Source organism: Pelobates fuscus, chromosome 3 (assembly GCF_036172605.1).
Source record: "Pelobates fuscus isolate aPelFus1 chromosome 3, aPelFus1.pri, whole genome shotgun sequence".
In the NCBI taxonomy this organism is placed as follows: Eukaryota; Metazoa; Chordata; class Amphibia; order Anura; family Pelobatidae; genus Pelobates; species Pelobates fuscus.
In genome coordinates, this window is record NC_086319.1 from 411548345 (window position 1) to 411563177 (window position 14833).

Below are 14833 nucleotides of genomic sequence, written 5' to 3' on the forward strand. Positions count from 1 at the left end.
GTAATGAGTATTAATGAATTTGAAGAAAGTATGCACCTGTCTCTTTATATAATGTTCATGAATCCTTTTTTTCTGTAGTCCTATATGTCTTGAAAATCACCAAATTCCAATGTATTTGCTCATTACTGGAACAATATATAGAAAAGTTGTATTTTGGACTATGTTTCAGTAACCAATGTACAAAATGTATCAATACAGCTGTCCAAAGCTGGTGGGTTGATGATTTGTAAATAGACTATTAGCTGGATTTCAGGCAACTATCATCACTTTCATGCCTTACAGTCCTAGCAATCAACTAGCTCATAATTTGTACTTTTGTTTTAACATTCCTTAGGAATCCCTAAACATCCTAATAATCTTGTGTGTGATAAACATTGTACCATGTATAAGTCATTTCATTTTATTCATTTATATTATGAAAAGTTTTTTTTTCACGGCTTCCTTGATATCTCTATTTCTCAGACTGTATATGATTGGGTTAATCATAGGAGTTAAAACAGTGTACAACAAGGAAGCTATCTTTTTGACAGTCATAGATTTTTCTTTTGTGGGACTCATATAAATTCCAGTTAGCGTGCCATAAAATATAGAAACCAAAGTCAGGTGTGAGCTACAAGTGGAGAAGACTTTTGCTCTACCACTTGTGGTGGAGATTCTAATGGCAGCCCGGACAATATATACATAAAAAACAGCAATAATAATAAGTGGAGAGAATGTAACTGGTATACATAATATGAGAGCTTCTATTTCAATAAAATTGGTGTCTGAACAAGAAAGTTCTAATATCGGGGCAAAATCACAGAAGAAATGATCAATAACATTTGGGCCACAAAATTGAAGATTAATTAATGATATTATTAGAATCAATTCCACAAAAAAGCTTGTTAGCCATGAGACAGTAACCAATATCATGCACATCATTGGGGTCATTAAAGAACTATATCGCAGAGGGTTACAGATGGCCAGATATCTGTCATAAGCCATTATAGATAAAAGAAAACACTCAAATGATTCTGAGCAAGCATAGAAATAAAGCTGAATAATGCAACCAGAAAAAGACATAGTGCCCCCTTCACCACATATAATATGAAGTGTGTTAGGGACAATGACTGTGGTTACCAGCAAGTCTGAAAGGCACAGTTGTGTTACGAAGAAGTACATGGGAGACTGGAGACTGCTGTTAGATGCCACCAGCCAAATAATCAGAATGTTTCCACATACGGTCACAATAAGGAAAACAGGAAGGAAAAATAAAAATAATATTGTGTAATCATGAAGATCCTGAAATCCAAGGAGAAGAATCTCAGTGACAATGGTCTGGTTTACAACATTCATTGCCTGGGGGAAAAGAAATAGAATATCAACTGCAATCTTTGTTTCGTTTTATTTTAAAACATGCAGTGGTGTGTCGTTTTAATTGTATTGAATTATGGTCAAGCTGTAAGAGAAACTGAGTGAGGTAATTTGTTACGGTGGTAGATGGTAGAAGGTAGAAGTCAATTTAGAAAGATCTCTTAGATCACAACTAGATATTTTTTTAAAGTGCAAAAGAAGCAGGAGTTGCCCTGAAAATGTCTCATAACGCAATGTATGTTTGAAAATGTTCCAATTAAGATGAAATGGTTATTTTTTTTTCTCCTGATCCTGTGTAAAAGAAAACATATACCCCGCAACCCAGCTATCGATGGCCCTTCTTGACAACAGGGGACCCGGACCTCACACAGCATTGATTGTGTTTAGAATATTTTTGGTGTTGATCTCTAGTAATCTGTATCTACCCAACCTCATGCTATCAACTAGGCAAAGGACAAAAAATGAATTTCTACAAAATTCTAACTACATAATTGATACAAAATAATTATCTCTTGCATGTCGATATTTATATTTTGACCTAATCCTTTATGCAGGTAAAAGACCACAATACTCTGACTTGCATACTGAGCCCTTGATTTAATTCATTTGAATGAGCATCAGAAATTCTTCCAAACTGTTAGAAGAAACTTTTCAAATTATTTATCTATTTCTATGAAAATGTTCCACATGAATTACAAATTTTAGGACAAACTAACAGAAATTAAAATGTAGAAGTCTTTTATTTGTTTTCGAATTTGGCTAATGTAACCTAAAATTCGAAATTCCCTTTAAATTCCCAACTTAACCCCTTAAATACCAAATATCTAGTATAAATGTTTTAGTTTCAATTTATTTTGCAGTAAAATCTAGTCCATAATGGACTCGCCCTCATTTATACTCTATTCATAATAAACAGCCCGAGGAAGAAGGTATTGCTTGTGGTATAATTAATGTAAAGTCGCTGAGAAGGTACGATCATAATTTCACTGTCAACATTAAATTAGCAGTCCAGAGATTATGGCAGTTTTCCATACTTTTATATTAGAAACATATGATTTACCTGCATTTCCTGTGTGTGGGCATTATGCTATATGCAGACATTCCTTTTACCTTTTGTTGCCATTTCCAGTAAGTTGCACTGTCAGTAATACATCCAGGGTTCCTGCAGATACTTATAACCAAGGTATATGATCATTTTTATTTTTCACACCTATATGTGAGAATAAAATATATGTTTTGCATTTACTAACATTTCAAACCCTGTATGAAAGATAAAGCAAACCGTATACTGTCTAAAGCTGTTCATTTCTCAAATATGTTTAAAATGGTGAAAGAATAGGTGAAACATAAGAATTGTATAAAGTTACGTATTTTTAATGTTTAAATTTGGCTGCAAAGCAATCTATAAACAAAATCGCTGTGTTACTATATGTTTATATTCTAGTTATACATCCTTTCAGTTAATACATTTAATGTTAATATTTTTTTATTCATTTAAAGAGCAAAGATTCTTATTAATGAACCATATCAAAAGGTAATGTGCGATGGAAAAGATTCTCTAAGACAACATATATTGAAAAAAACAAAAAATCTAAAAAGAGACATGATATATTTCAATTATTCTCTCCTCGTCATATTTTAAAGCTTTGAAACTATTTTTTATATCTATGCCTGACAAATAACTCTGCTATTTTTTTTTTACAAGGTTTGCTAATAATGAATTTTCCAAAAAAAGAAAAAAACATCAACATGTAACTGGGTGTGAATATTCTTCTTTTTAGCAAAAGTTAAAAGATATTCATACATGATGATGTTCGTTCGTTTGATCATATTCAGCCACAGCTTGAATAAGGGAACGGAAGAATTGATAACAAATTAAAAGAGTTGAGATCTGTCTGACATCCATTTATACCATTTACCACATACCGTTTATATATGTATACCATTAATTTCTGCTTGTTTTTTTATAATGCATTTATACTATAGCATATTAAATTGACAGTCCAATGAAATCATATCCGAAAAGTGTTTTGTGAGTTCAAGTTAGATATTTGGAGACGACTACTGAACAGAAACACTGTAAACATCTGGCTCTTATGTAGAGTGGCTTGTTCCTTTGTTTCATTTGACTTTGAGGCAACTTCATCTGTGTCAGATCCCTTGTTCCTTAAATGGGACTGAATTAAAAAATCTATGCCAAACATACAATATAATTACAGAATCTGAAAACAATACAGTCTGTTATAGAGCACTGATTTCACAAATACTTTGTTCTAGGGAAGCAATTGTTTTTCTTTTCAGCTTTATACACATTTGAACACCTAACAAGAATACTGGATAGTCTCAAGAGCACAACACAAATCTAGAGAGAAATGAAATGTTTTATTAATAAAAGAAAAGCATTCTTAGTTTTTATTTATTTATATAGTTATGTATTTATTTATGTATTTTTTTCTATATTCATATTGGTAATTAGCGGCCACACCATTTTATCTAAGTAAACTGTTTTTATAGTCCCACAAAGCAGATTAACACATTCACAAAATATCATATGTAAAATAGTCTTGTTTTAAAAAAACAAACACAAAAAAAATATATTAAGGAGGCTACCAATATACACTTCCACAGCATTTTGTGGGTACATTCCTCGGAGTGTTCACTCAAGACCCAAAATATCAAAGTAAATAATTGAGTTGCAACACAACAGGAAAATAATACAACAGGAACATTTTTTTCAGTGACGTTCGCTACATTTGACCCAGTTCGGGTATTTGCCAAGCCTAGATTTAACAGTGAAAACAATACATATTAAAGCAGTAAATATACTGCATCTACTCTAAGATTTACCAATAAAAAAAACAAATGATGAATTGCCATTGTAATCATTAGAGGCATTGATGTGATACATCGGAAAACTTTTTTTATACTAACTACTTATATACTAAATCATAATGACCAGTAATCATGTGACAAGGCATGTGATACAAACTTCATCATGTGATAATATGACTTTAAAATCAAATATAACGTCATATGACTAAACGTACAATATTTACATAACAGCATTTCAATACATCAATAAGTGAATAATCAAAAATAAAAATCCCTATATGACCACATTAACATCCAAAATAATATCTCAATAAATTCTAGTGTTGTTCTATACATTCGTTTTACAGACTCATAACTTTGTATTCCTTATTTGTAACTAATTACTCATTTAATTATATATTTTACTATTATTTTAATGTATTAATTATTTTAATTTTAATCAAATGTTTCTATTTATTTCTCATTTGTATTTTAACTTGTTTATTTTTCATTTTCATTTTCTGTTTCTTTTTTTGTAAATCTTTATTTTATTGAAGCAATAGATTTTCGTTACATAAGATAAGGCAACAAAGAATAATATATCAGCAAGCATACCTACATTTGCGATAGCTTTCAACATCGATACATATTCACATTAATGTCTGCTTCATTTTATATTTTAATTGCTATGTCTGGTTAGCTCGGCATGTATGATGTTGGCAAATTGGTACAAATACTGTGGGTTTACTCGAATGTATTGCCTGTCTGGTTAAGTGGTCTAAAAGATAATGCAAGACTATAGAGGGTCACAGGCCCGCGTCAGGCACATGGTTGGTAAGTCAGGCAGTGTCAAGGTTAATACTCCCCAACACGCAAACCAGAGAACAATAAAGGCGAACACAGATAGACGTATTACCGGACCTTAAGGTGGCCGGGCTTAACATAGGAATGAGAGATAGGAATAGTCAAACACGCCATGGTCAGGAAAACAGAGATACGGGAAAGCGAATAGACAGAGCCAAGGTCAGGGAGCCAGAAACGAGAATAACCGATAAACAAGCCGAAGTCAGAAACCAAAGAAAAAGACAACTATACAGAACACACTCTCGGGCTATAATAAACCAAGACAGGGCAAGGAAGTGATGTCAGAAGGAGGTTAATATAGGGTAAGGTGAATACTGATATGTAGGGACAAAATTGAGGGAGGTATAAATAGGTAGTAGCAATTGGCTACTATCTCTTTAAGAGAAGATTATACGCTACCCCTGCCAGTTACCTTGTGAGCGCGCACGTCCGCGGACGCTTTCCCAGATGCGGGTGCCCCCCTGGAGGCGTGCGCGTGCAACGCCAGCCAGCGATCCACACCGTCCGACAGGAGGGGACGGGCGGCAGAACCGGGACGGCGCGGGACACAAGGTATGACAGGAAGTGGTCGTCGCTTGAATAGGTATAACTATGAACAGGCTGGTCGAGTTATGTCTCTGCTGTATGTATGTCGTTGTTAGACCCTAGGAGCAGCTGGGCTGAGCTGAGTGAGTTGAGCTGTGTGAGCTGAGCTGAGGTGTGGTGTGTCCTGTTATGTGTATTCCAAGTCAGTGGCTGACTTGCAAAGCATATATAAAGTCTGGCCCTCCTGCTAACTACTCAATAATCTTATTGATCACTCTCTTTGCTCTTTCTTTTTTTAGATGGTTAGACATCAGTTTATCAGCTTTATTTCCCTGGTGCTGCCATTTCCATTTTAGGAAATTAAAAGCTTTGTTAGTCTTTAGAAGTAATTGGTCATTAATTAGTTTTTAATTATCCACTATTTTATTAGTTGTAATAATTGTAATGAGGATGTTACGGTACCCTCAGCATGAAATGTACAAATCGCCGTTTAGTGAATGCTCCCCGTTCGCCATAACCCAGGCTGCATGTGTATTCAGTATAACCATACGAACCGCAAGCAAGGGAACGCTGTAAACTCCCGAACGGGGTCCGTACGGACAGTCCACTTAACGAACTCCGAACTCCCGAATCGTCAATAGCAACAGCACGCTAATATCTCCCAAGCGGCTAATAATTCCATCCAGCAGTCTCTAGTCGTCAGTAATAAATCCCCCCTCCAATAACGAGACCAAGCTCCGCATTGAGGGTAAAACAAGAACTGGCTTTACTGTGGGCTACCCGCCCGTATTTATGCAGGTCTCCCACTTGGTGGACACTCCACAAGGGGACCAAATGGGAGACTGTAATGGCAGGCAGACATATGGCACTTTTAAGACATACAGGCACAAAATATTCCCACAATGCAACCCGGTTTCCTCCCCTCTGCCCTGGAGATAATCAAGAAGTAATTCAATTATCTCCAGGACAGAGGCAAATGGACATTTTACATTCAACACATAAAAACACAATAAAATAAATAACTTTGCATTTGTCGAACGCTACCCATTCGTATCACATATCCCCAGATAGCCTGGAACTGAGTGCATATTATTGGCGAATAGCGCTCAGATCCCATACGCATAGTTCAATCACCATGGAGTCAAAGTCTATTACAGTTCTTCAGTATGCGATTGACTCCATGCGAAGGCTATCTGGGGTAAGTCCATTCGTGCCTTTAAACCTCCCGAACGGACGGTGTTCGTGCACTTCTGTCGATCGAGAAGGGAGGTTGACGGCTTCAGCGGTGTTCGGTTGAAAAAGTGTCCGTTTTCAGTTCCATGAAATCAATGCCGAACACCGCTGGTCTTTCGTGTGTTTTAAAATGGCCGCCGCCTCGTGGTCGACATACGAACGACGACCACCCTGTATTCGGTTTTAATTGAGAAGTGTGTGTGGTTAACCGCAACATTCTAATTGGGATCAATAGGTTAACCAGCAGCACACTTCTCTTCTGGGTGGCCGTCCGTTCGGCAGTTCGGTTCGGCAGAAAAGTCCATTCACTTATACAAAGGCATACGAACGGGTAAATCCAGGAATAAGGCAAAACAGACAAATTTAGCAATCTTGGTCTATACAGATGGGTCTGTCACAGAGGGAGCCTGTTTATTTTGCTAATGTAAAACATTTAGATTTATATATCATTCTGCTAAATTTATAAATTAATCTTTATTGAGTTTTTCTTTAGCAGTTACATTTATCAAATGGCCTTGTCTGATGCATTTATATGCGCACCAGGTAATTGGGGGTGTAACCTCTTTCCCTCTATTTTCATAAAAAACAAGTCTGTTAGATCTTGGATATGTTTCAAATTGATATCATTTTTTTAACCCCATAAGGACACATGACATGTGTGACATGTCATGATTCCCTTTTATTCCAGACATTTGGTCCTTAAGGGGTTAAACCCAATCATTCAATTTCCATTCTGGTCTAAATTTATTAATATGATCTTCTAAATCCATAATTATCGGATTATGGTCAGACCATGGAGTCGTAGTAATAAAGATCTTTTTAATAACCTTTGCCACAGATCTGTCTTTTAATATCAGATCAATTCTAGAGTATGAATTGAATGACTTCGAAAAACACAAAAAATATTTATTTGGGGTAAAAGATCCGCCAGCAGTCTAACAGAGCATTAAGTTTGATAAGTTCAGTGAATCTTTTTGCATTATTAACTAAGTTCCTATTTTGTACTTTATTATCTAGTGATTGTTTGTGTAAATCTGGGTCTAAAATGCAATTTAAATCCCCCATAATTACAACCTGTCCCAATTTTATACGGTCAATTTTATTTGAAACCTTTTAAATGAAAGGGATTGGTGATGTATTTGGAGCAAATATATTCGCCAGCGTAAACTTTTGATTATTGATTTCGCAAACTAAAATAATAAATCTGCCTTCACTATCTAAAACATGATGATTTATTTTTAAAGAAATATCTTTTGAAAAGAAGAAAGCAATTTTTAGAAAAAATTATTTAGGGCTGCGCTTATAACTATAGGATAGAATTTTGAGTTAAATTTGTATTGAAACAGATATTAATTTATCTGGAGATATGTTCAGGTGGAAACCAAATTGACACTTTTATTACGAGCTGCTCGGAGAAAGTAATCAGACCAGACAGTTTTTGATTCAAAGATTACTTCCCTATTTTATTGTGTAAGCTCAGGGCCATCTGTAATACTGATTGGACCATGGGCAAAAAACTACTTGGACCCCCTGGATCCTGCCCTCTCACTCCCTAGCATGCAATCACGCTCTTCACCCCAACAGCCACACACAAAAAAAAAACACACACCTTGTAGACCAATAAACTTTAATGTAAACATAAATAACTGGTTCACAATGTGCAGTTTGTGAGAGTATTACAGATCACCTCATCAATACAATGTGCAGGTTGTGAGTACATCTCAGCCAATCCACTAATTTCCCATAGGAAAGTATTGGGAGGCTATTGCACATGTGTGGCAAAACACTAAGCTTCACCGCACCAATCAGCATCTCCTCGTAGAAATGCATTGAATCAATGCATTTCTATGAGGAGTGTTAAACATGAATGCCAGTGTTGCACATTGTGTAACACTGGACTAGGAAGCACCTCTAGTGGCCGTCTGATGAGTGGCCTCTATAGGTAATCCTAGGCAGTAATGTAACCACTGCGTCTTCTCTGTGTGTTTATGTTAAAAAGCCTGCAGAGACAAGCCACCAGAACTACTTAGACACCAGAACTACTATGTTACGCTGTAGTGGTTCTGGTGACAATAGTGTCCCTTGAATATTCCTGTGTAGATAAAGTAAACAGTAGATTTTATTAGCAGGGATCAGTATTTATAAATCTACATGGCTCACTTCTTACGTAAAAAATACAAATGTCACTTGGAAGAAAATCCTTAAAATGATGGTGCTTAAAGGAAAAAAAAAACAGCACAAAAGTATGAAATAAAATGCTGTATCATTATTCTACACATGAAAAAAAAGAAAAAACTAAGCACATTCCTAGCCTGAAAGTCTTTTGGCGTCACTCAAGTATGATAAATTCTTATGATCAGTAAGAATCATGAGAGGTACAGAGAACCTTCAAGTAAGTGACGCCATTCTTTAAGAGCTAAGATTATAGCTAATAATTCTCTATTACCTATATCGTAATTCTTTTCTGCAGGTGTTAATTTATGAGAAAAGAAACCACAAGGATGCAACAGAGCAGTTGGAGACTCTCTCTGGGAAAGGATAGCTCCCACACCAGATTCAGAGGCATCTACTTCAAGGATGAAGGGTCTAGAAGGATTTGGGTGTACCAGGACAGGAGCAGATGCAAAAGCTTTCTTTAAGCGAGCGAAGGAGGCCGTAGCGTCTATTGACCAATAGACGTGATCCGCTTCCTTTTTTGTCATAGCGGTAATTGGAGCTATTGTCTGAGATTATAATAATTAGCGAACCCTATGAATCTCTGTATGGACTTTAGTCCAATGGGTAAAGGCCATTCAAGAATGGAAGATAGTTTTTTAGGGTCCATTTGAAACCCTTTGGCAGATATTATGTAACCCAAAAAGTGAATGGAAGTTTGATCAAATAAACATTTCTTGAATTTACAATACAAGCCATTGGCAAGAATGGTCTGTAATATGTTTCTGACCTGCCTGTGATGAGTTTGTATATCAGGAGAGTGAATGAGTATATCGTCGAGACATACAATAGCACACGTGTGTAAATAGTTCCTTAAAACATCATTGATGAGATCTTGGAAGATGGCAGGGGCCTTACACAGACCGAAGGGCATAACGGTGTATTCATAATGGCCACTTCGGGTGTTGAATGCCGTCATCCACTCATCTCCCTCTTTGATGCGAACAAGATTGTATGTTCCTCTAAGATCCAGTTTGGTAAATATTTTAGAACCACGAAGCTTGTCAAAGAGTTCTGTTATCAAGGGTATGGGGTAAGCATTCTTAAGAGTAATCTTATTTAGGCCTCTATAGTCTATACATGGGCAAAGATCCCCCGCTTTTTTAGAAACAAAAAAGAAACCTGCCCCTGCTGGAGAAGAAGAACGTCTAATAAATCCCTTCTTTAGGGATTCTTGTATGTACTCCTCCATAACTTTACTCTCTATTTGAGATAGAGGGTATACTCTCCCCTTGGGTGGTATGGTGCCAGGAATAAGTCGATGGCACAATCGTAGGATCTGTGAGGAGGAAGACGATCCACTTCCACTTTATTAAACACTCTCTTAAGCTCCTGATATTGAGGTGGCACAATAGTGGATAAAGGAGGGGACGTAGGAACATTAAGAGAGCAGAGGGGTCTAACATGATTTTTGCAAGTATGTTCACATGAGGGACTCCAAGACAAAACCTGTCCTTTTCTCCAATCAAGAATATGGTTATGTTTTTGTAACCAGGGAAAACCAAGAACTAGGGGACAAGAGGGTGAGGAAATGACTTGGAAAGACAATTTTTCTTGATGGGTTGCGCCCACCACTACAACAGCTTCCGTTTGGTGTGTCATATACGGGACAGTTAAAGATCTACCATCTATGGCCTCAACGGCCAAGGGTGTTTCTTTTTCTTCCAAAGGAAGAGAAATGAACGATGAAAGAGCCAATGAGGTCAATGAGGGCCATAGTTTGGTGACAAAACTTTACCCAAGAAAGGGTTACAGGTATAAGACACCTGTGTTGAGCTGTTTTAGGGGACAGAGACATTACACCCAAGGCTAGTCCCCTGAACGAGCTTAGGTGGTGGAGTTTTCTGGGCGAGAGGGGCAGTTGTTGCATAAATGCCCTTTTTTGCCACAATATAGGCACAACCCTTCCCTCCTTCTGTAAGACTTTTCAGCCTCAGAGAGTCTGGTAGTACCTAATTGCATGGATTCGGGGTCAGGCTCAGGTGCCGGTGTAGCGGAGAGCCGATATCTCACAGCTATTCTCCACTAAAGATCCCAGTGAGGCTCAGGAACAAGGTGATGATAAATCCACAGGCAAGGTTTCCAGCAGGTAAAGTAATATAGCAGTCTCCCAACAGCAATCCCAATAACTGGACGACACACAGTTTCAGGAGCAGAACTGCTGGCTGGTACATCCAGCCTGCCTTTTATTACACATGTACACATACAGGCCACACCAAGGGGGAGGCTTAAAACAACCAATAGTATCATGGGTGCAACCCACACATCCCCTCCCCTTAGTGTGACACATAATCCCATTATTATACAGTTTCAAACATAACTTTTACCCAATATCTATAACTTCTACAATATTAGTGCTACAAACATAAAACATTCATTTTCGTAATCAGCAGACTTCAATTGGTAATACTCTCAAAAATGGTCCCAATCCCTCCAGTAGATCAATAGTTAGTTGGAGGTCCCTTTATGACTGACCGCAAGCACATTTTCCTGCCCAAAACAGTTCCATAGATTTGAGCTGTGCGGTCGGTCAAAGTCCCGTTCGAAGTGTGATCGGTACTTCGACGTTAGTCGAAGTGTCGAAGTGGAGTTGATGGTAAGGGTCGGCGGTGTTCGAATTTAAAATGGCCGCCACCACGTGGTCCTTTGTTCGATGCCATGCACTTCGACGACTTCGACCGATTCGACGAGTACTTCGGCACTTCGACGGTATCCGAAGTGCCCATTTAAAGTTGCAACACTGCCCTGAGGTAATCCAAGGGCCAGGAACAGTATTTGTCTTTAGAGCCAAGGTAGGGTAGGTGAGGGTAATCAACAATACAGGAAGGGGCAGCCACAACAGGGTTCCACTACAGCCGGTAATGCTGGAAATCCGGTTAACATAGGACGAGGAGCGGTTCGTCCTAAAGCCCTTCTTTGCCTATCTAGATGTAGATGTTTCTGCCTTACCCTTATATCTATGTCTGACATATACTGTATCAAATCCTCAAGAAGTTCTGGAAGATCCCTAGCTGCCACCTCATCTTGTAAGGATTCAGTGAGTCCCTCAAAAAATACAGCTGTCATTTGTTGCCCCAAATTTGCAGGGTCCATGGCCCTGTCGTAATGTCAAGGTTGAGCTCCCAAACACACAAACTAAAGGACAAGAGAGGCAACCCCTTAAAATGGCCGGGCTTAACGTGGATAAGAAATATAAAATAGGAACGTCAGACGAGCCAAGGTCAGGGTTAGAGCAGGAAGCGTAAACGGAAAACAAAGCCAAAGGTCAAGGAAGCCAGAGATAAGAATAACCAGAAGACAAGCCGAAGTCAGATACCAAGGAAACACAAGTTAACAGAACGCACTCTCAGGGCTATAAGAAACCACGACAGGGCAAGGAAGTGATGTAAGAAGGAGGTATAAATAGGGCTGAGTGATCTCTGATAGGTTAGGGACAGAGTAGGGTAGATTATAAATAGAGTTAAATACCTCAGTGCTGTCCCTTTAAGCAATTCGGGAAATCCACGCATACCCCTTTAAGAAACAGCACGCACGCACCAGAGTGCGCAAAGCCGGTCGGAGGACAGCACAGCCCGGCAGAGCAGGATGGACGGCGGGAATGGAACGGCGCGGGCCACAAGGAGGTATGACAATGGGTTTACTTCAGGGAGATCATGCCAAACAAATCTTATTTATTTTTTGATTGGTTAAATAATAGTTCAGGGTGGTGCAATAGACATTGCTTACCTAGATTTCCGTAAGGCTTTTGACACTGTTGCACATAGAAGGCTTATCAATAAACTACAATCTTTAAGTTTGGATTCCAATATTGTTGAATGGGTAAGGCAGTGGCTGAGTGACAGGCAACAGAGGGTTGTAGTCAATGGAGTATATTCAAAGCATGGGATTCTCACCAGTGGGGTACCTCAGTGATCTGTACTTGGACCCATTTTCTTTAATATTTGTATTAGTGATATTGCAGACGGTCTTGATGGTAAGGTATGTCTTTTTGCTGATGTTACTAAGATATGTAACAGGGTTGATGTTCCAGGAGGGAAGATCCGAATGGCAAGTGATTTAGGTAAACTAGAAAAATGGTTGTGGCAACTGGATAAGTGCAAGGTAATGCATCTTGGACGTAAAAATCCAAGGGCAGAGGACAGAATATTTGATAAAGTCCTAACCTCAACATCTGAGGAAAGGGATTTAGGGGTGATTATTTCTGATGACTTAAAGGTAGGCAGACAATGTAATAGAGCAGCAGGAAATGCTAGCAGAATGCTTGGTTGTATTGGAGTATTGGAGTATTGCATGTACTACTGGAGACCGTATCTCCAATAGGATATTGTCACTTTAGAGAGAGTTCAGAGAAGGGCTACTAAACTGGTTCATGGATTGCAGGATAAAACTTACAAGGAAAGGTTAAAGGAACTTAACATGTATTGCTTGGAGGAAAGACAAGACAGGGGAGATATGATAGAAACATTTAAATACATAAAGGGAATCAACACAGTAAAGGAGGAGACTTTTTTAAAAGAAGAAAAAACATCACAACAAGAGAACATAGTCTTAAATTAGAGGGGCAAAGGTTTAAAAATAATATCTGGAAGTATTACTTAACTGAGAGGGTAGTGGATACATGGAATAGCTTTCCAGCTGAAGTGGTAGAGGTTAACACAGTAAAATAGTTTAAGCATGTGTGGGATATGCATAAGGCTATCCTAACTAAAAGATAAGGCCAGGGACTAATGAAAGTATTTAGAAAATTGGGCAGACTAGATGGGCCGAATGGTCCTTATCGGCCGTCACATTCCATGTTTCTGTGTTTCTATGCCTATGTTTCTACACAAAACATTAAGTAATTTAATTAAATTTCTGTTTTGCATATTCCAGAAATTTAGTTTAGATGCAATCGATGTAAACAGTTTCACTCTTACCCTAAACATATGTGCTAGGTTTGCCATCTATGTTTTAAATAAATGCTGTACTTGAATTAACACTCTAACACAGTGAGAAAAAAGTTAGATTATTACACACGTACAAGCAATAAAATAAAACATAGAACTCTTTTCCCCAGTACTCCTGTCTCATCACAGTTGATGTTTCTCCTTGGTACTGTGCCAATCAGCAGTTACTCATACAGATACATGTAGAAGCATCTACTGTCTACATGTGGAGTGTGGAGACCCTGGATATTGTTGACTTTGAAGGACAATGATCAGGAAGTCCCTTTAGTAGCTGTCACCTTTCTATAACAGTCTATTCTGACCAAACACAGTAAGCGAATATTGGTTGTTTACTCTGCCTTACAAATATTTGTCCTTAAAAAAGGCAAAAATAGCATTTTGGATTTCTTTGTTTCTCAGACTGTATATTATTGGATTAAACAATGGAGTCACAAAACTATTTAGTAAAGATAAGACTTTACTAAAATTAAAATATGATCCTCTTGTAGGAGCAACATAAAGAATACTTAATGTCCCATAATATATGGAAACAACAATCAGGTGAGCACTGCAGGTGGAGAACGTCTTTTGTCTTCTAGTGATTGAGGAGATCCTAAGGATAGATTTAAAGATACTGATGTAACTTATAATGACTAAGAAAAACTGAAAGAGACCTAACACTATGGCAACAACCGATACTTCTATTTGTACATCTGTAATGTCTGAACATGAAAGTTCAAGGAGAGGTGCAACATCACAAAGAAAATGATCAATGATATTAGGCCCACAGAAATCCAATTCTAGTACAAGAACATGAGCAATCATGGATATTCCAAAACCAGCCACCCAACACCAAATGATCAGGTAAATTGGAAGTCTGAGGCTCATAATGGAAGTGTAATGTAATG

The 14833-nt window shown here is 37.8% G+C and overlaps 1 protein-coding gene across 1 annotated transcript; it reads right to left on the reverse strand.

Annotated features, from left to right (window-relative positions):
- Positions 1-408: 408 nt before the first annotated feature.
- On the reverse strand, positions 409-1344 carry LOC134602029 (olfactory receptor 10A7-like). Its single transcript, XM_063446530.1, has one exon. It carries the CDS (start codon positions 1333-1335, stop codon positions 409-411), a length of 927 nt encoding a protein of 308 aa, XP_063302600.1. The 5' UTR covers positions 1336-1344.
- Between the last annotated feature and the right edge of the window lie 13489 nt (positions 1345-14833).

Excerpts from the sequence above, each read along its gene's own strand:
- LOC134602029 (XM_063446530.1), bottom strand. The coding sequence starts at position 1,335 with ATGAATGTTGTAAACCAGACCATTGTCACTGAGATTCTTCTCCTTGGA.